We start from the raw sequence: 19,446 nt of genomic DNA, 5'->3' as shown, positions 1-19,446 counted from the left end.
TTGTCTTAATGCGTACTTCTCCCTTCCACATCTATCCCCACCACAGCTCCGTGAGCTACTAACCTCACTGTTCAAGAGAGGTGGAGAAAACGAAGCACAGTGAACTAAGAATGAGGCTCAGGTCGATGGTGGCGTTTACCCAGCAACAGGTACCCCGACCTGTCATTCTTACTCTCACTCCCTGCCACATCCCTTGAAACCTGGTACACCAGCCTGCCCACTAGGACGCTAGTGTCACTCGCCCCACCGGCTGACCAGACTGCCCCTACTCCACGAGACACACGTTACCACCTATTCGGTATCCGACCTTCGTCTCAACTTCCCTCTCCTTCCCGGGGAAAGGGTCTCTTTCCGGTTTCCTGGGCGTAGGGCGGAAGTCCCGCCTCGCGCGCTGCGCGCAGACGCAGAAGGAGTCCACTGGTTGGCGCCCTCTGGGAGTGCGGTAGGGGACTTGGAACAACTGGGTATGAGTGGACCCTTATTACGGATCCATTCCTTACGGAATGGAGAGGGCCGGGAACGTTCTGCAAGCCGCAACGGGTGGCGCGAGACTAGCATCTCCTCCCAGACTTCCACCCCCGCGGGCGTCGCCTGGGAGCGAGCCTCCCTCCCCTCGCTTCCCGCCTTGCTCCACCAGCTCCTTATATTTAGTTTGTTACTATTCATCTTTGTACCCCCGTCGCTTGCCGTATTGGCAGCCGCGTTTTGTTGGCATTGGGTTCACATGACCTCAGAGAGCTCATCAGCTTCTGGGAATCTCCCACTCTCATGAAGGGGACAGAGCCTGACGTGGTACTCTCGGATCTAGGAAGAGAAGTTAAAATTGCCTTTGTATTAGTTTCCTGGGGCAGCCATAGGAACTATCAAGTACTAGGTGGCTTAGAGCGATAGATATGTATTCTCTCACATTCTGAAGTCTAGTTCAAATCAAGGGTCGTAGCTTCTGGGTGGAGGCCAGCAATCTTCTCTGTTCTTTGGCGTGTAAGCACCTTCACTGCACTCTATTGTCAAATGGTATTCTTCTTGTTCTGATTCTGAGTCTTATAAAAACATCAGTTCTGTCGGATAAAAGGCCTACCATACTCCAGTATGACCTGGTCATAACTACTACTTATATCTACAGCGACCCTATTTCCAAATAAGGTCATATTGTGAGGTTCCAGGAAAGACATGAATTTTGGAGGTATCACTAACCAACCCAGTACAGCTGTCAAAATTAAGAAATAGACAAATGACAGGCGAGGTGACACAGGCCTGTAATCCCAGCATTCCAGGAGGCTGATGCAGGAGGATCGCCACAATTTCAAAGCCAGACTGGACTACATAGTGAGTTTAAGGCCAGCCTGAACTACATAAGGATACCTTGTCGTCCCCCCCGCCAAAAAAAAAGGGCAAACCAAGAGCTGACAATAATTAGCTGTAGTACAATTCAATTCAAAGGTAGTTCTCTTGGCTCTGAAAAATGGTCATAGACATTTGGACTGTTCAAAAGGAGGGTTCAATTTGGATGTTGTAACATTCATAGAAAGCATTCTAGGCAAAAGAACTGAGGCAAGTAAGTACTGGTTGCACTGAAATAGATTAGAGCAGGTAGGATATTAAATACAGCTAAAAGTTTGATTTTATTCCTTGTAAAATTACCAAGTCAAAGTGTTTCAGCAGAGTTGTGCTTAAAAGATTAATTTGCCAGTTTAACTCAAGCCTATTTTGTATTTCTTATTCCACTTTAAGAAGATATAAGTCCTATTCTGTAGATATAACCTGTGTTTTGTTTTTTGTCCTTGTGTCCACTTATGCTGTCCTCTGCCTGGAATGCTCCCATCAAGCTGCCCAATTTTCAGTTGCCCATTTTGCTCATGGATATTGTATTTAGCATGGGGCAGGGGTGGAGGGTTCACCTCATTACGCTAGTATCTCCCTAGTACCAAAAATTGACGGTGATAGCAAAAGGAGAGAAGAAAGACTACAGGCCAAACTCATATATATGTAAAGCTCTACAAATATTAGCAAATTTAATCCAACACTCTAGAACAAAAAGATTATCACAAAAGTTATTTAATGTTAGAAAACCCGTTACTGTAATTCATATTAATTTAGAGGTTTATTACTTAATTGACAACAAATTTTTTTTAAACTTAGCAAAATGGGGCTAGATAAATATCAGGGGTTTTTTTGGTACCAGGGATCGAACTCATGTCCTTGTGCTTTCAAGACAAGCAGTAGAACCACTGAGCTAAATCCCCAGCCCGGCCCGATAAATATCAATTTGACAAAAGAAACTTATCAGAAATCTTTATTAAACAGCATACTTAATGATAAAAGCATTCCCATTTTGTCAGAGAAAAAGATGAATATCTACATTCAACATGGCCGTAGATTTTCTTCCCAATGTAATAAAACAAGAAAATGGCAAAAGCATTAGTAAAGGAAGAAGTAAGAGTAACATTTTTAGAAGATGTGATTTTCTCTCTAACAAATAAAATGCTATTATAAACTATTAGATGATGCAATGAGATGGTCAAATAGCTTAACATGTGAAACATTTTTCTGATACACACGTAAAAGGAACCCACCCAAAGGTGCCACTAGGAAGCACCTATAAAGACACTGAACAAAAGATATATGTAATTTACAGGAAAATATGAAATAGTGTTGAAAGACATTAAAGACTTAAGTAAATGTAGAGTTAATATTCTAGAATGGGAAGATTTGTTGTTTTAAAAATATCATTATTGCAAACTAATAAACAAGTTTGATACTGTGCCTATTAAAAGTAGGCTTTTTCAAATACTATTTGGTCAAAGTATATTATCCTTAGATACACTATTAGGTTCTAGTTATTGATATTTTACTTAGAATTTTTATGTCTCCTATGAATGAGATTGTTATGTAGACCTGTTGATCTACTATATTAATCACGTTTTGGTAGTTGTTTGTATTAAATTTGTCAATTAGGGAACTTCTCATGTTTTGTGGTCTGAAATAATTTTAGGGTCACTTAGCCTCTTTTAAGGTTGAATAGAGAACTCAGTTGTGAAACTTTGTATTATGTGACATAGTATTATATAGTAGATTTAAAACCATGTGTCTATTCTTAGGTAATTGTACTATTCAACTTTTCTACTGTTTCTGGGATCAGTTATGGTAATTTATATTTCACTTGAAAGTCATCTATTTGTAATAGGTTTCTCAAATTAGTTATCAACTTCAGGTGATGGTACACACTTGCAGTCCCAGCTACTTGGGAGGCTGCAATAGGAATTGAGCCTGTGAATTCAAGACCATTTGGGGCAACATAGTAAAGACCCTGACTAAGTGCCAGATGTGGTGGCATAGCCTGTAATTCCAGGTATTCAAGAGGCTGGCTAGTGTGAGGCCAGGCTGGCAATTTAGCAAGGTCCTGTCTCAAAATACAAAGGACTCAGGATGTAGCTTAGCAGGGCCCTGAGTTCAATCCCCCATACCAAAACAAAGCAAACTAGTCATTGTGTTATACATAGACTTGTGGTTATTTTCATCTCTTTTAAATATATGATTATTCTCTCATTGCCTATCTTACTATTTTTGCTTTTCTTTTTCTTTTTCTTTCCTTTTTCTTAAATCAGGCTCACAGAAATTTATTTTGTTGAACTTCAAAGAAGTAAATTGGGGGCATCACCTGTAATCCCAGCACTTGGGAGGCTGAGGCAAGAGGATTGCCTAGACCTTCTCTCTCAAAAAAAAAAAAAAAAGTAGGTTGGGAGTTTAAGCTTTCTACTATTATTTAATATCTTCTATTTTATAATTTCGGTTTTTGTAATGATTCTTCCTATTCTCTCTTGTTCTTTTATAATTTCCTACTATGATTCTAATATTCTTAATTTTTTCTAAGGTCCATTTTAAAATTTTTTTTAATTTTTATTTTGAGATAGTCTATGTAGTTCAGGCTGGTCTTGGAACTCACTATGTAGCCCAGGCTGACTCTGAACTCCAGGCAGTCCTGCCTCAGCCTTCCAAGTGCTAGGGTTACAGACGTGTATCACCACACTCAACTTAGGTCCATTATTTTAATCTCTTATTTTCAGTAAAGACATTTTTAAAGTTGTAAGTTGGCTTTCAAATACAGCTTATATTGTGTGCTGTATGTTGCTGCAGGTGCTCACTGGCATTGGATATTGTTGGTGCTCTGAATTTGGGTCATTCTTATAGATGTGCAGTGGTTTCTCACTGTTTTAATTTGCATTTCTCTAATGGCACGATGTGATAGCTTTTCATATGCTTATTTGCTATATAAATATATTTTCTTTAGTGAGATATCTGTTAAGGTCTCTGGCCCATTTTAAAATTGGATTCTTACCTTTAAGTTTTAAGAGTTCTTTGTATATTTTGAATAACAGTCGTTTATCAGGTATGTCTTTTGCAAATATTTTATCCAGTCTGCAGCTTGGCTTTTCAGTCTAGAATCTTTCCCAAAGTGCACCCCTGACCTTTTTTTTTGGACAGTACTGGGGATTGAACTTTTTACTGAGCCATATCCCTAGCCCATTTATGTGTGGGGTTTTTTGTTTTGCTTTGTTTTGTTTTGTTTTGAGACAAGGTATCACTAAGTTGTTAAATTGCTCAAGCAGAGTTTAAACTTCTGATCCTCCTGCCTCAGCCTGCCAGAGTGCTAGGATTATAGGTGTGTGCTGCTACACCTGGCTAGAAATGTTTAATTTTAATGAATTCCAGCTTATCAGTTCTTTGATAGATCATGGATCATGCCTTTGATGTCATATCTAAAGAGTTATAACCAAACCCAGGATCTCTTAGAATTTTTCTATATGATATTCTAGTAGTTTTATAGTTTTGTGTTTTTATTGAAACCTATGGTCCATTTTGAGTAATGTTTTTGAAGAGTGTAAGGTCTGTGTCCATTTTTTTTTGTATGTGGTTGTTCAGTTGTTCCAGCACTGTTTATTGAGAAACTATCTTTTCTCCACTGTATTACCTTTGTTTTTTTATGAAAGATCATTTACTATTTTTGTGTGAACCTATTTCTGAGTTGTCTATTCTGATCCAGTGATCTGTTTGTAAGTTCAAAATACTTTCCTGTCTTGGTTATTATACCTTTGTAATAAGTCTTGAAGTCAGGTAGTTTCCATGCTTCAACTTGGTCTTCCTCTTTGATACTGTGTTGGCTATTCTGAATCTTTCGTCCTTTCATATAAACTTAAAAATCAGTTTGTCAACATCCAAAAAATAACCTGCTGGGATTTTGATTGGGATTGTATTGAATCTGCAGATCAAGTTGGAAAGAACTTGACATTTGTGAACATGTGATACTTATATTTCTTTAGTTCTTTGATTTCTTTTATCAGCATTTAAAAATTTTCCTCCAATATATCTTATACTTATTCTGTTAGGTTTATTTCATTTTGGGGGGTACTATTGTAAAGGTGTTGTTTTTAATTTCAAATTTTATTTGTCCATTGCTGGCATATAGGACACAACTGACTTTTGTATATATATTAACTTTGTGTTTTACATGTATAGCAGCCTTACTATAATCATTTATTAGGTCCAGGAGTTTTTTCTGTTCTTTTGGATTTCGTATATAGATGTCATATCACCTGATAACACCTGATCTTCTAGATCTCTATACTAGATCTCTGCACTAGGTTAGACTTCTCATATAATGTTGAAAAAGAATGTTGAGAGGGAACATCTGTGTCTTGTTTCTGACCTTTGTGGGAAAGCTTTAAGTTTCTCACTGTTAAATATGATACAATGTTAGCTGTAGGTTTGGGGAGATATTCTTTATTGAATTGGAAAAGTTCTCCCTTATTCCTAACTTAGTGAGAGGGTGTGTTAGTTACTTTCCTCTTGTTGCTGAGACAAAATACCCAACACCCAAATTAAAGGAGGAAAGGTTTATTTAGCTTACAGTTCATAGAGGTTTCTGTCTATAATATGCTGGCTCCAAGGTAGGTGGCAAACAGGCATCACAGAGGGGAAGTAACATGGCTCTCACAAAGTAGCAAAAGCAGCAAGGGGCAACAGTTCATGGTAACGGAAGACACCAAAAGCAACGAGAGACTTTAAACAGCATCTTTCTGCCCCTTTTATCCTGTTCAGACTACTTAGGGTGAATAGCACTCATGCCCTTAATCCTTAGTGCCCTCAGGCCTATGAATCAAGCACACACTCTAGATTCAGCCACCTCTGACCCCATGAGGCTTTAGGGGGTCATCCAGAGCCAAACTATAACAGAGGGTTTTAAAAAATCGTGAATGAGTTTGGATTTTGTCATACGCTTTTTATACATCTAATAAATTGTATGATTTTTCTGCTTTAGCCTGTTCATGTCATGGATTATTTTAATTGATGTTTGAATATTGAACTAGCCTTATATACCTGGGATAAATCCCACTTGCATTGGTGTATAATTGGATTTGAGTTGCTAATGACTTTATTAACAATTTTTATATCTATGTTCATGAGCAGTAGTAGTCATTTTCTTTTCTTGTAATGTTTTTGTTGGTTTTGGTATTAAAGGTGATAATGCCCTCATAGAATGAGTTAGAAAATACTCTCTGCTCACATCTTCTGAAGGATATTGTAGATATTTGGTGTAATTTCTCCCTTAAATGTTTGGCAGAATTCACCCCTGAACCTACCTGGCCAGGTGCTCTCTGTTTCGAAGGTTATCAACTACTGATTCATTTTCTTTAAGGAAGTTCTATTGAGATTCTCTTTTCTTGTGTGAATTTTAGCACATTGTCTTTCAGGGAATTAGTTCATTTTGTCTGGGTTTTCAAATTTGTGAGCATAGAGTTGTTCATAATATTCCTTCACTACCCTTTTAATGTACAGAGTATCTGTACTGATGGATCCCTGACAGTTCTAGTATGAATAATTTGTCTTATTTTTTTTCTTAGTGAGTCTGACTAGAGATGTATTGATTTTGTTGTTCTTTTCTAAGAGTCAGCATCTAGTTTCATTGATTTTTCTCCCTTTCCTATTTTTTTAAATTTTATTGATTTCTGCTTTAATTTTATTTGTTTCTGCTTACTTTGGCTTAATTTACTCTTCTTTTTGTATTTTTCCTAAGGTGGAAGTCAATATGATTCATTTTGGATTGTTCTTTTCTAATATATACATTCAGTGTTATATCTTTTGCTCCAATTCCTGCTTTTGGTACATCCCACAAATTTGATAACTTGTGTTTTAATTTTCACTTATTTCAAAATATTTTAAAGTTTTTCCTGGGATTTATTCTTGGCCCATATATATTTAAGATTTTTTTAAATTTGCTTTTTGTCTTTTGCAGTGCTGAGGATCAAACCTAGGGCCTTGAGCATGCTAGGCAAGCACTCCACCACCACTCTACACACCCACACTAGAAGTATGCTTTTTTAATCTCTCCATATTTTAGGACTATCCAGTTATCTTTCTGTTGCTAATTTCTAGTTCAATTCCATTATAGTCTAAGAGCAGGCATTGTTATGATTTCTGTTCTTTCAGATTTTTTAAGGTATGTTCCAAGGATTACAATATGGTCTAACTTGGTAAATGTTTCATTTGAACTTGAGCAGAATGTGTTTTCTGCTACTGTTGGATGAAGTAGTCTATAGATGTTAATGTTACCCAGTTGATTGATTTTTTTTTGGTACTGGGAATCAAACTCTGGTCCTTGCACTTGCGCAGCAGGCAGCGAAACCACCAAACTAAATCCCCGGCCTGTTGATTGATGTTATTGACTTCAGCTATGCCCTTACTGATTTTCTGGCTGCTGGATCTGTCCATTTTTCATAGGGGTTCTGAAATCTCTAGTTGAGCAGTGGAACCACCAGTTGCTCTTTGTACTTCTATCAGTTTTTGCCTCGCATATTTGATGTTCTGTTGCTTGACATACACATTTTAAGGATTATGTCTTGTTGAGGAAATAACGCCTTCATTATGTAATATTCCTTTTTATCCCTGATAACTTCCTTTCTTTGACGTCTGCTCTGTCAGAATAAGTATAGCTACCCCCACTTTCTTTTGTTAGTGCTACTGGTCTATCCTTGTGATGGCTAATCTTTGTCAACTTGATTGGCTTGAGAAATGCCTAGGAGGTTAATAAAGCACACTTCCGGGTGTGTCTGGGTGGGCCTGGAGCCTTGACCTTGGCAACTGTATCTGGTCCCTGGCCCCTCCCTCTCTGTCTCTTCCCTTGCTTTCTGCTTCCTACATGCCGTAAGTTGAACAGCTTTCCTCCACCATACTCTTTCACCATGATGTGTCTGCCTGTGAGCCTGCTAACTATGGATTGAAACCTCTAAAATGTGAGCCAAGATAAACTTTTCTTCAAGTTGTGCGTGTTAGGTATTTTGTCCAAGTAATAGAAAGCTTGACCAATATAATCTTTCTCTGCCCTTAATCGATATGTGTCTTTAAAATGTTTTCTTATAAACAACATATAGTTTGGCCTTGTTTTTTGATTCACTCTGACAGTCTCTCTTTTCATTACCACACTTAGACTATTGACATTCAAAGCAATTATCAATGTAGTTGGATTAATGTCTGCTACACTTCTTACAGTTTTCTATTTGTTGTCCTTGTTCTTTGCTCTTTCCTTTTTATCTTGTGGAACTGGGGGTTGAAACCAGGGACTTGACACTGAGTTACATCCTGAGGCCCTTTTTTTTTGAGACAGGGTTATCCTAAGTTGCCCAGGCTGCCCTTGATATAAGAATCAGGTAGGCTTAGATATAAAATTTTTAATTGAAGTACTTCTTAGAGGTAATGAATTGCATTGTGGAATATAAGCTCCTTTATTTAACCTAAGTTTGTATTTTTCAATATTTGTTCAGGTTCTGCATTTCAGGCTCACATATTATTTCACTACTTTCAAAACTTTGGTTTGGGACATTTCTCATCTGTGTGTCCTCCTTAAAGGTTTCAAGGATGTTTTTCACTTCTGATTGTTGTGAAGATCTTGACTTTGTTCTTACCACAAACAAAAATCTGATAACTCCAAACTTGGAACAGGATGGGATGGCTCAGCAGGACAACCACATAGAGTGGAACCTGCATATGCTCAGATAAGTCCTGTGGTTTCCTCTGGAGACTGTCTCTGCTGAAAAGGTCAGTCCGTTGTGGCATTAGGTTGTGTTGACCTTGTCTTCTGGGGGCTGTAGTGCACCCCTCCCTCTCTCTTTCCTCTGTTCCACCCTCCAGGAGGTCCACCAGTCATGCCAGGTAGATAACTCCTAGTTAATGGGCCATTCATAGAAGAGACAAACATATAAACAAGTCCAAAACACCTCTCAGACTCCCTGACCCCTTGTCCCTTTCACTCATATCCCACATATTCAAAGTTTGACTGTTCAGATGCTCCTGTACTTATGTGAGAATCAGATCCAGGATGGTGATCAGTTCTCTGTATTTCTAATAGGGACCACCAGCCTACAAATAAAGCAACTGGGAGTTCCACTAAAGTACCCCAGGGCTTCCTGAAATTCGATAGAAATGATCCAGTCCACTTACACATGTACATCCAGGCCTAATGCAGATGAAAACCCATTCTCTTTTGAAGAGGCAAGATGACAGCACTAATCTATAAGGCTACTTCAGAGGAAAATATATTCTTAATTCCTCAGAGCCTGCTCCTTGGTTGGGCAAGGAGGTGTCCCTAGCATTCCAGGGTGGGAGAGTAACCAAGGCAACATGATGGGGAGCAGAAATAGACAGGTCCTCTGGGCTTTCCAGTCCTGGCCTGTGAATTAACTCTTTCCCACGCTTTTAAGACCAAATTCCTGAGGAAAAAACCCAGAAGTTTCATTGTTCTGTGTCCCATATGTCTCCGATCACCATGAGTTAAACTAGCAGTGAGTTACAGGATGGTACAAAAAGAACAGAAGCTTTAAAGTCAAGTAGGCCTGGGCTTTGTGACCCAGAACTAGTAACATAATCCATTTCTCAGTCTCTCCATTTGTAAAATAAAACATTAAATTTATATAAAGCCTGGCACATAAAATTTTTATCTCCCAACATACAGTAATGGGACAGAGTACACATTCCCATTCCAAAAGGGACAAATAGTGGAGTAGAAAGGCATAAGATCAAAATAAGACTAGCAGGGCAAATGTTAAATCCTATAGCTCCATATCTGGCTTCCAGGGTACATGGTGGCATGATGTGAGCTCCAAAGGTTTTGGGCAGCTCACTTCTATGGCCTCACTAGCTTGAGCCCTCGTGGCCCCTCTCTTAGCCTGGCTCCACTCATTGCTTACAACTTTCCTTGGCAGATGTTCCACATTCCTGACATCTCTTATCTTCCTAGGGTCTCCAGTGAAGCTTTGGTGTCACTCTCACAGCTTCATGAATTACTCTCTCAGGGGCTTACTGCAAAAGCTCTGATCCTGTCATACATTGCCTGACTTCTCAGGCCTTCCTTTGAAATCTTAGTGGAAGCATTCATTACTCCATAACTCTTGTGTTCTCCATGCAGCATCATGTGGATGGCACCAAGATCTGCTGTCACCCAGAGTAATAGCCAGACTCCCCTGAACCTTGACTACAGTGCCCCTTGATTGCCTGGCCAGCCAAACATGGTGAAATGAATCTGGAGAACCATTTCCCTAGGTAATTCTGCTCAAGCAGAGGATCTAGAGGCTGTCTTCTCACTTTTACACCCTTGAGCCTGTGATGAGTGGGGTCTTCCTGATTCCCAGGTGCCCTCAAAGCAGCTTTCTTCTTGACCCTGTGTGTAGGTTTCTTTCTAATGACACTAAACTCTCCAGTAATCACACCTTCTTTGACTCCAACCTTAAATGTATCCTTTTTCTGGCCCAACTGCAAATTTTTCAAATCTTCCCATTCTGCTTTTTCTTCACAATTTCTTATTGTAAAGCTGGCTAAAAGCAACCAGCAATCTCTATGTCTCAACCTGAAGGTTGTGCTGCCTTGAATTTTCCTCTGCCAGATTTAGTTCCTCATCTTTAAACTCAGCCTCATATAGTTTTAGGGCATGGAAAAATGTAAACATACTTCTTGCCAGAATGTAACAAAAGTGGTCTCTAGTCCAATTTCTAACAGAGTCCACATTTCCATCTGAAACCTCCTTAGCACAGGCTTTACTGTCCACATTTCTATCAGGATTCTGATCGTCTGAGCTCAAACCAGAATTGTCCATTAAGCTCTTCTTGCAACATCCTAGGGCAGTGATGGCAAAACTTTAGAGACCAAGTCCCAAACTGCAACCCAAAATCCACTTATTGATCACAAAGTGCCAAAACTGCCGCGGACCAGCTGCAGTCGATGTAGGGTAGGAAGGGGAGATGTCCTGGGCCGGCGATGAGAAAAGAACCTTTACAAGCAATGTTCAGGTTCCCTCTGAGAAGTCTCAGGGTCTGATTTATTTTTATATCTTTAAGCAATAGCGAAGAGGCATTGGGCGGAACATGTTGCCTTAGCATTATCTGATGAGGTAAAGGTTATTTTTGTTAAACAGTATATTTTTTCTAAGCTGATTCATATCATTGAACATCATGAATACATTTCTTAAAAATTACAGTTGTTCTCTCATTGTCCCATACCTAAGCAGAACAGAAAGTAACTTAATCAAATTAAATGTCAAACTTGTGGTCACCAGCTAGCCCTTGAGAAACTGCACAATGGTTAATATAGTTTGCTGTTAGCTCTATTCATCTTAACTAAATGTCATTTGGGTTCATAGTCCATGAGCAGGAGATATTTATAGCACTTTGAGAAATACTGAGTAATTTGCCTCCTTAATGCATTTACCTGTCTGAACATTCTTTTTATTTCCCATTTCCCACTATTTCTTACATCTAAAGTCTATCCTTTCAATCTCTTTATAAGAACCCTTTAGTAGAAAGAATGTCAGCAATAAGAGAGAGAGTAATAGTAGTGGGAAAACAGCGGGGGTTTTAAGAGAGGTTTCTTTAGGAGTGGATGTGGCAATACAACTAAGAGAAACTGGAATTTGAGACTTTTGAGCCAGATCAAATTTCAATATATCATTGCCAATTAGCCTCATGGAGAGTTTGTTGTTAGTCACAAACACAATGACTCCTGTGACCAGAGGAACAATTATAAACATTATGGCAAGAAAAAAAATAAAATATGAGGGTACGATGTGTTCCACCCTTTCTTTCCCCCAGCTGGAACTTTGTCAAGCAGCACTGGAGGTCGGTTGGGCTTCGCCACAACACTACAATTAAACCTGAATACTAGCCAGGCATGGTGGTACAGGCCTGTAATCCCAGCACTTGAGAGGCTGAGGCAGGAGGATCGTTGTGAATTTGAGACCAGCCTGAACCACATAGTGAGACTCTTTCTCAAAACGAAATAAATAAACAAACCTGAATTCTGAGGTTTTAGTTTAGAAAAAACAATTCATACATTAACATCTTTCGTCTTAAGAGAAAAACACAATAACATGCGTGCCACAGGTTCACCTCCACTGTTCTAGGGCTTCTCTAGCCCATATCGCCAAACCTTTCCAAACTCCTCCTGTAGACCAATTCCAAAGGCTTCTGCACCACATTGTCAGTTATTGACCCCCCACTCTCAGCACCAATTTTCAGTGTTAGTCATATTTCCATAGCTGTTACAAAATATCTGAGAAAACAGCTTAAAGCTGGGCATGTGGCACATGCCTGGAACCTCAGCTACCTGAGAAAGTGAAATGGGAATGGAGTTAGTGTTCCTGGGTTTCAATCCCTAGTACTTAAAAAAACACACACACACACACACAAAACAGAAACTTAAAAGAGTTTATTTTGGCTCATGGTTTCAGAGGTTCCAGTACATAGCTGGAAGCATGTGGCAAAGGAAAGCTGCTCACCTCCTGGCAGACCGAGAGGTAAGGGAGGGCTGAGGACAAGACATACCCTTCTAGTTACACCCCCAGTGACCTACTGCCCCCAACTGGGCTCACCTTTTAACACCCCTTCAGTTATGAACTCTTCAATGGGTTAATCTATTGATGAAGTTTTGTGTCCTTGTGATCCAATCACCTCTCTAGGCCCCACCTGCTGCCCTGGGACTCAAGCCCTAGATACATGAGTTAAAGAAGCTGGGTGTGGGCCTGCATGCCTGTAATCCCAGGTACTGGGGAGACTGAGGCAGGAGTTTGCAGTTTCACGGTCAGTGTGGGCAATTTAGTGAGATTGTGCCCCAAAATAAAAAATAAAAAGTGCTGGATGGGCCGGGGATTTAGTTTAATGGTTTCGCTGCCTGCTGTGCAAGCACAAGGACCCGTGTTCAATCCCCGGTACCAAAAAAAAAAAAAAAGCGCTGGGGATGTAGCTGAGTGGTAGAGAGCTATGGCCAGCATGTGAGGCCCTGAGTTCAATCCTCAGCAATGCAAAGAAAAAAGTCTCAGATCAATATGAAGAAAACCAGTACTATGCACATTGTAAGCAAACTGCTGGAAGCAAAGATAAAGAGAAAACCTTGAAAGCAGCCAAAGATAACACATGATAATGGATAGAGAACAGCAATTTGAGTTATTGACTTCTCACCTGGAACCATGAAGTTCAGGCTGAGTGGAAAAAAATTTTTAAGAAGCCACAAGACAATATTAATACAGAATTGTATGTCTAATAGGATGAAGGTAAGGTGAAGATATTTCCTGCTAAAAAAAATACAAAGAATTTATCATTAGCCAATTTCCATCACAAGAAATACCAAAGGACGTACTTCAGTCTAAAGGGAAATGGTATCAGAAAATTTTAGATCTTCCAAAATTAGTGAAGAGGATTGGAATGGTAAATATTTGGGTAAACATAAAAGACTTTTTTCTTACTTTAAAACATACAAGACGGTTTAAAGCAAAAATTGTAACATTGCTTTGTGTGATGTATCAGATATAGACACAATACATAATGACAAATTTAGCATAGAATATGGGTAGAGGATGGTGGTAAATGGACCTATGTTGTCACAAGGCTTCTACACTTCATGTAAATTATACACTATTATCTGTAAGTAGACTGTGAAGAGTTAAGTAGCTACATTATAATCCCTAGAGAACCACTAATAAATAAAACAAAGAGGTATAGTTAAATATCAATAGATAATTAAAATTGAATTCTTAAAAACCACTCATATATGTCCAAAAAAAAAGACACAAACAGGAGAACAAAGGAACATACTGTTCTAACCTCTGTAGGGCAGCAGAGAGGCGTCTGAGCACCCTGGAGGCCAGTGAAGGGTGAAGAATGGTACCAAGAGCAGGGCTGGGGTAGGGCTCAACACCAGGATGGGGGAAAGAGGGCACCAGTTACCCACCTGGACCCCAGCCCCACAGGGAGGGGGTGTGGCCATCAGACCAGGTTGGGCAGTGACGCCTAGAACAAGGCCCCAGGCCTTCCTGCTTGGACACTTTATCTGCCAGAGGGACAGACAGCTTGCTTTCCTTCCTGTGGCCACAGAAGAACATCTCGAAAGGTGTGGATTGGGGCTACTACAAGGTGAGCTGCTTGGGCCGGGGGCTCAGATTCAGGTGGAATCAAAGTCCTCAGGAGCAGGGGCTGGGGATTTAGCTCAGTGGTTTTGCCGCCTGCTGCGCAAGCGCAAGGACCAGAGTTTGATCCCCGGTACCAAAAGAAAAAAAAAGTCCTCAGGAGCAAAGAGGCCCAGAGCAGGTGTACTGCCTCCTCTACACCTGGCTTTGTCTAGGCTGAAGGTGGGATGTTGGCTAGGAGGCCTAACCTCAAAGCCTTGCTTTCCACAGAGCCACCTTTGTCTAGGGCTAGGCTGAAGGGTGAGAGTAGGGGGTGGAAGATCAGGCCAGATCACACCCAAGGGCTGCCACCAAGCCCCACAAGGGACAGGGATGGGACCCTACTGGGTTGAGCTCCTGCAGGGACCCTTCCTAGAAAGGAAAAAGCACTGGATCCCAGAGAAACTGCCTTTCACCCGCACTACTCTGTTCTCTCAGAAGTCTTAGTCAAGGAGAGATGAAATAAGAACCAAGATGCATCATGTAAAGGTACAAGTTCCCAATAGAAATGTGAATGTGTTGTATACCTAAAATGTACCAATAAAAGAATTTAAGTAAAAAAAAAAAAGAAAAAAAAAAGCTAAATTCATAGAAGCAGAAAAAAAAGAGATGAAGGAGAGCTCAGGCCCCCAAGCAGTCACCCCCAGTGGGATGGGCAGCTGTCAGCTAGGGACCGAAAGATTGGGACACTGTCCCCTGGGCTTGTATATCTCCAAGGCCTTGTTCCCTATCCTTTCTTGGGAAAGAAATAGTGGCTTAGCTAAGTTAAAGCCAAACGGAAGGTGACTGTTTCTACAGGTCAGGACACAAGGTCAGTGCTTCTAGTGGTGGCCCTGTGCCAACAGCATATCATCGATCCTGTATAGCAGCTAAGGAGCCAGCCCACCTCACCTTGAATCCGGGTTCTGCCACGGTGCTTGTGACCTTAGCAATTTTCTCAAGCCTCAGTTTTACCATCTGTAAAATGAGGATGATAACAGCACTATGTCCTTCATGGCATTGCTGTCAGGGCTAAGTGGGGCTCTAGCAATTACTGGCAAGAAATGCCATGATTATGGAGGGACCATGTGTGGACCTAGATCCTCTGTCTTGAAGAGGCATCTTTTTTCAACATAGAATATATTTTAATCTTTTCCTTGACATTCATATCTGAAATAGAGAAGTCAATTAATATGGTAAACTGCTATCATGATATTTTTGCTCCTTTTGTAAATGGCCTGAGGGGGGGATCTTGACTCAAAGCCCTGAGACCCAGCTGACAGTGCCAAAGTGCCTGCCCACCCCACCCCTAAGAGTCAGGGCAGGGCCCTGCTCCCCAGAGCCTTTCCAGCTGGGCGATTCCCTTTGAGTTCTGGGGCAGGGGTCAGAGGGAGGCCACTAGCCTCTGAGGGCTCATTGTTCTTCTCCTCTGAGCTGAGAAAGATATATTCTCCCCACCCCTCCTCTTGGTACCCAAATCTGCATGCTCAGGAGCAGACCGTAGATCAACAAACTTGCCCTCTTGCCTTGTGCAGCTCACAAAGAGCTCTCACAGCTTCACACAGGTCCCAGTCCTCTGACCTTAATGTCCCCAGTTCACAGATGAGGAAGTTGAGGCTCAGAGAGAAAAAGTGTCTTATTTAATGTCCAATATAAAGAGGTAGCATATCTAAGACTAAGTCTCTTAGCCTGTGACAACATTCCTGTGTAGACTGTGGGTACACAAATGAACAACCGGCTGCCACCATGGCAACAGACAGTCCACAGATGTAGCATAAGGCCTAACGGGGAACAGAGGCAGGAAGGCCAGGTGGTGATGGCTGGGTTGTTTTTTTGTTTTCTTTTTCTTTTTTCTCTCCCTAGATGAGCTTCACATCTCAGGTAATTGGAATGGAAGTCCTCAACTCATCTTGTCTTCTCCCCAGGCAGGTTGTCTGCTGCCTCAGTGGGGCCAGGGCAGTCACCCTCTTCCACAGCTGAAACCCTGCTTGGCCCAGTGGGTATGGGGTAGATGGGATCAGGAAGAAAGGCACCCTTCCTATGTGGCAGCTGGTAGGAGAGTATGACCTACGGCCAAAGGGCTGCTCATGTGGTGGGTCTTCCCTGCAGCCCTCTGAGATCAAGGGAGATGGAAAGGGGAAGACCTAAGCCTAGACCGACCAACTGTCCAAGATTTCCCTAGGTTCCCAGATTCGAGACTTTCATTTGGAAACAAGGAAAGTCACAGACAGAAAGGGATGCGATGGTTACCTGAATCTGCCACATCTCTCAGTCAGAAAATGAGACTCATTTAGCAAGAGGTAGAGGACGTTGGAATGGGGCTAGGAGGGTTGAGAATGAGAGCCACATATAGTGGCTGGCATTTTCCCATGTGGTCTTGGGAAGCTCCTTGTTTGTATCTGAATCCTTCCCACCCAAGTCAGGTCTGCTGGAGTCAACCTCTTACTTTCCACGAAAAAGTGAGGGGTTGTGGGACACTTCCTGCTCCGGGGCCTCCTATCAGCATGGGAGGGCTCAGTGGCCCAGTAGGCCCTTACTTCCACCTCATTTCCCAGGCTCTCAGGCCAAAGCTTAGGCACAGTCCAGACAATGGGACCATCCTCCTAAGTCCCCAAAGCCCTCCATTCCCAGTGAAGACAGGAGAAACATAAGCAAACATGACAATGCCAAAGTAGTATGTAAGCCATGTACACACTGGCGAGGTTTGTGAACCTCACCCTAAAAATGGGGATACTGTACCCATCTTGTTGATGTTTGCTGCCCAGGTTATTGGACGTGAGAGGAAGGGCCTGACTTGGGTCCCAACCTTACTTAGGTTTTCCTGTCTCTTCAAGGTTTTTTGCTCAACCCAGGTACCAGCTGACACCCTGGCCCAGTGTTGCTTCCAGGAGTCGAAAGACAGGAGATGGTTTCAGGGTTGGGCCCTGAAGTGGGGTGTATGGGAAGGAGGTCCCAATTGCCAGAAACTGAGGGGTTCTCAGGGGTGGCTTAGGGTAGGATATATCTGTGATATCCAGCCTCGAATCCGTTGAGGACAGGGAGACAGGTATAGGGACCCAAGTCCAGTCTCCCTGAGCCCCAGGCCCAGACCCCAGCCATAATCAGAGAAGGACCCAGCTCCTCCCTCATCCTAGCCTGTAAAGACACCCTGCAGTCTGGTCCCTCTGTTTTCTCAGACCCTGACTGGAACAGTCAGCACCATTAAGTTCTTTCTCTCTGAGGCCTTCCTTGGTCAGCACTTTGAGGCTGTGGAGTTGGAGGCAAGCGAGCCTGAGCCTGGAGACCTTTTCCTGTTCAGGCTGCTGACTCCCATGGGACGCTGGTGCGGGGCCCACGTGGGCGTGTACTGTGGCCATGGAGAGATCATCCACTTCGAGGGTGAGGCCTAGGTGGAAGCACTGGCTCAGGGCACCGCCAGTGGGTGTGTCACACAAGGATATACACCTGGGGCCTCAGAGGAGCCAGATGGTTGGGCACCCCGCGAGGATGTGAGGCAACAGGAACACGGGGGCGGAGAGGGTGAGGGTCACTGGGACCATGACGCCAGCTGGCTCTGATCTGCGCCCTGCTGGCTATCCCCACAGGCAAGATTCCCAGCAGCCGTGGGCCGAGCCCAATATTGGGCTCCTGGGAAGGTGTGGTGTGCAAACAGGGGCAGCGGCAGCTGCTGCGCTCCCGCCCACTGTGGCGCGTGCTGCGGAAACGCAGCGGTGTGGACCACTTGGGGTTGCAACGCCGTGTGCGCGAGGCCATGGACGCAGACGCCCCTGCTTATCACCCCACACGGTACAACTGTGTACACTTTGCGCTGCGTCTGCTGGACCCGGACAGGAGCCCCGGCTTGGTGAGTGGAGCCTCGGAGAGCCCCACCCCGCTAACAAACACCCTTACCGAGCGCCCTCCTGTAGCACCGGAGACTTCCCACCCCACTCCACCACAGTCATGCTCCTCAAACTCAGTATCTGCTTTGTTCTGCCTAGCCCAGAGCCCCCAGAACCGACAGCCTGTCCACTCGAGGGTTCACCTCTCCGAAAGCCCCCCGGGCAGTCCTGAGCTTGCAGATCCTGGCCATAGACATGTCCTTCCGTTTGACAACCTGCCAGCTAGGTCCTGGGCCAGCCCCATCATTAGTGTGCCTGGAACAGAACTTACAGAGCCTAGCTCAGCCATTCTGGGTCCCACCCATTGCCAGGCAGGCCCACCAGTTCTGGCCAGGAAGCCTTCAGGATCCTACTCCATAGATTGAAACTTGGTCCCCAGGGCCCAAACAAGGGGCTCTTTCACTCCCCTAGCCCAGCCAAGAGACTGCAGTCCCCAGCTCTGCTGGCTGCTCGTTCTGATCCAGGCCTTCCTCATTTGGGCCTTAGCGAACCTCTGGCCTTCGGAGCTGACCTGAATGCATCACATTAGCCAGGAGTCCTGGCCTTGCGCCCACCCTGACCCGGTCTCTTTCTCTTCCTTCCCAGGTGATGACTGACCTGGAGCTAACCATGGAATAGGCTGACTTTGGGCCCTCCTGGGTGGGCAGGAAGGATCTTCAGAAAAGATCGTTAGGGCCGGGGATTTAGCTCAGTGGTCCCGCCGCCTGCCTGAAAAGCAGAAGGTCCCGAGTTCGATCCCCGATACCAAAAACAAAAGAAAAAGAAAGAAAAGATCATTAAAGTATTTCCAAAGCTCCATTAGGAGGCTCACTGTTCTCTAACCTTTCCCCCACCTCTCTGCCCGAAGCTCTCTAAGGCTTCCTTGGTGCTACTGGACCACCCTGCCCTTAAATTCCACCTCCCCGGAGGGGCTTGAGGGGGGTGGGGTGGGATAAAATTAAATTTATTAATAAAAAATTGAAATTCTGCCTCCCCAAGAAGCCGCTCAGCTTCCCATTTGAACACCAGGACGCCGCTCTCAGTGGGACCTAGATTTACGCAACCTTGCGTCTTTGACTGGTCTTCGGGTGCGCTGTCCCCCTACCCCCTTCCCCTCCACTATGTGGA

The 19,446-nt window shown here is 43.0% G+C and overlaps 1 protein-coding gene across 8 annotated transcripts; it reads left to right on the top strand.

The window, feature by feature from the left end:
* The first annotated feature begins 348 nt into the window (after window positions 1-348).
* On the top strand, window positions 349-19,137 carry LOC147824898 (uncharacterized). Of its 8 annotated transcripts, none has more exons than XM_087188534.1 (6): window positions 349-12,835; window positions 16,322-16,339; window positions 17,293-17,310; window positions 17,635-17,836; window positions 18,043-18,302; window positions 18,925-19,137. In XM_087188534.1, the coding sequence occupies exons 1-6, from the start codon at window positions 12,794-12,796 to the stop codon at window positions 18,955-18,957; spliced, it is 573 nt and encodes a 190-aa protein (XP_087044660.1). In that variant the 5' UTR covers window positions 349-12,793; the 3' UTR covers window positions 18,958-19,137. The 8 variants fall into 8 exon arrangements, with proteins under 8 accessions (XP_087044660.1, XP_087044662.1, XP_087044664.1 ...); XM_087188536.1 differs by having other exon boundaries at window positions 349-14,447; XM_087188538.1 differs by lacking the exon at window positions 17,293-17,310 and having other exon boundaries at window positions 17,680-17,836.
* The last annotated feature ends 309 nt before the right edge of the window (window positions 19,138-19,446 follow it).

Source organism: Heterocephalus glaber, unplaced genomic scaffold (genome assembly GCF_053883595.1).
Source record: "Heterocephalus glaber isolate CG9 unplaced genomic scaffold, H.glaber_assembly_v1.0 deba00001531, whole genome shotgun sequence".
Lineage (NCBI taxonomy): Eukaryota > Metazoa > Chordata > Mammalia > Rodentia > Bathyergidae > Heterocephalus > Heterocephalus glaber.
Note: the sequence above shows the minus strand (reverse complement) of the source record. Positions and strands in the feature narration are given on the sequence as shown.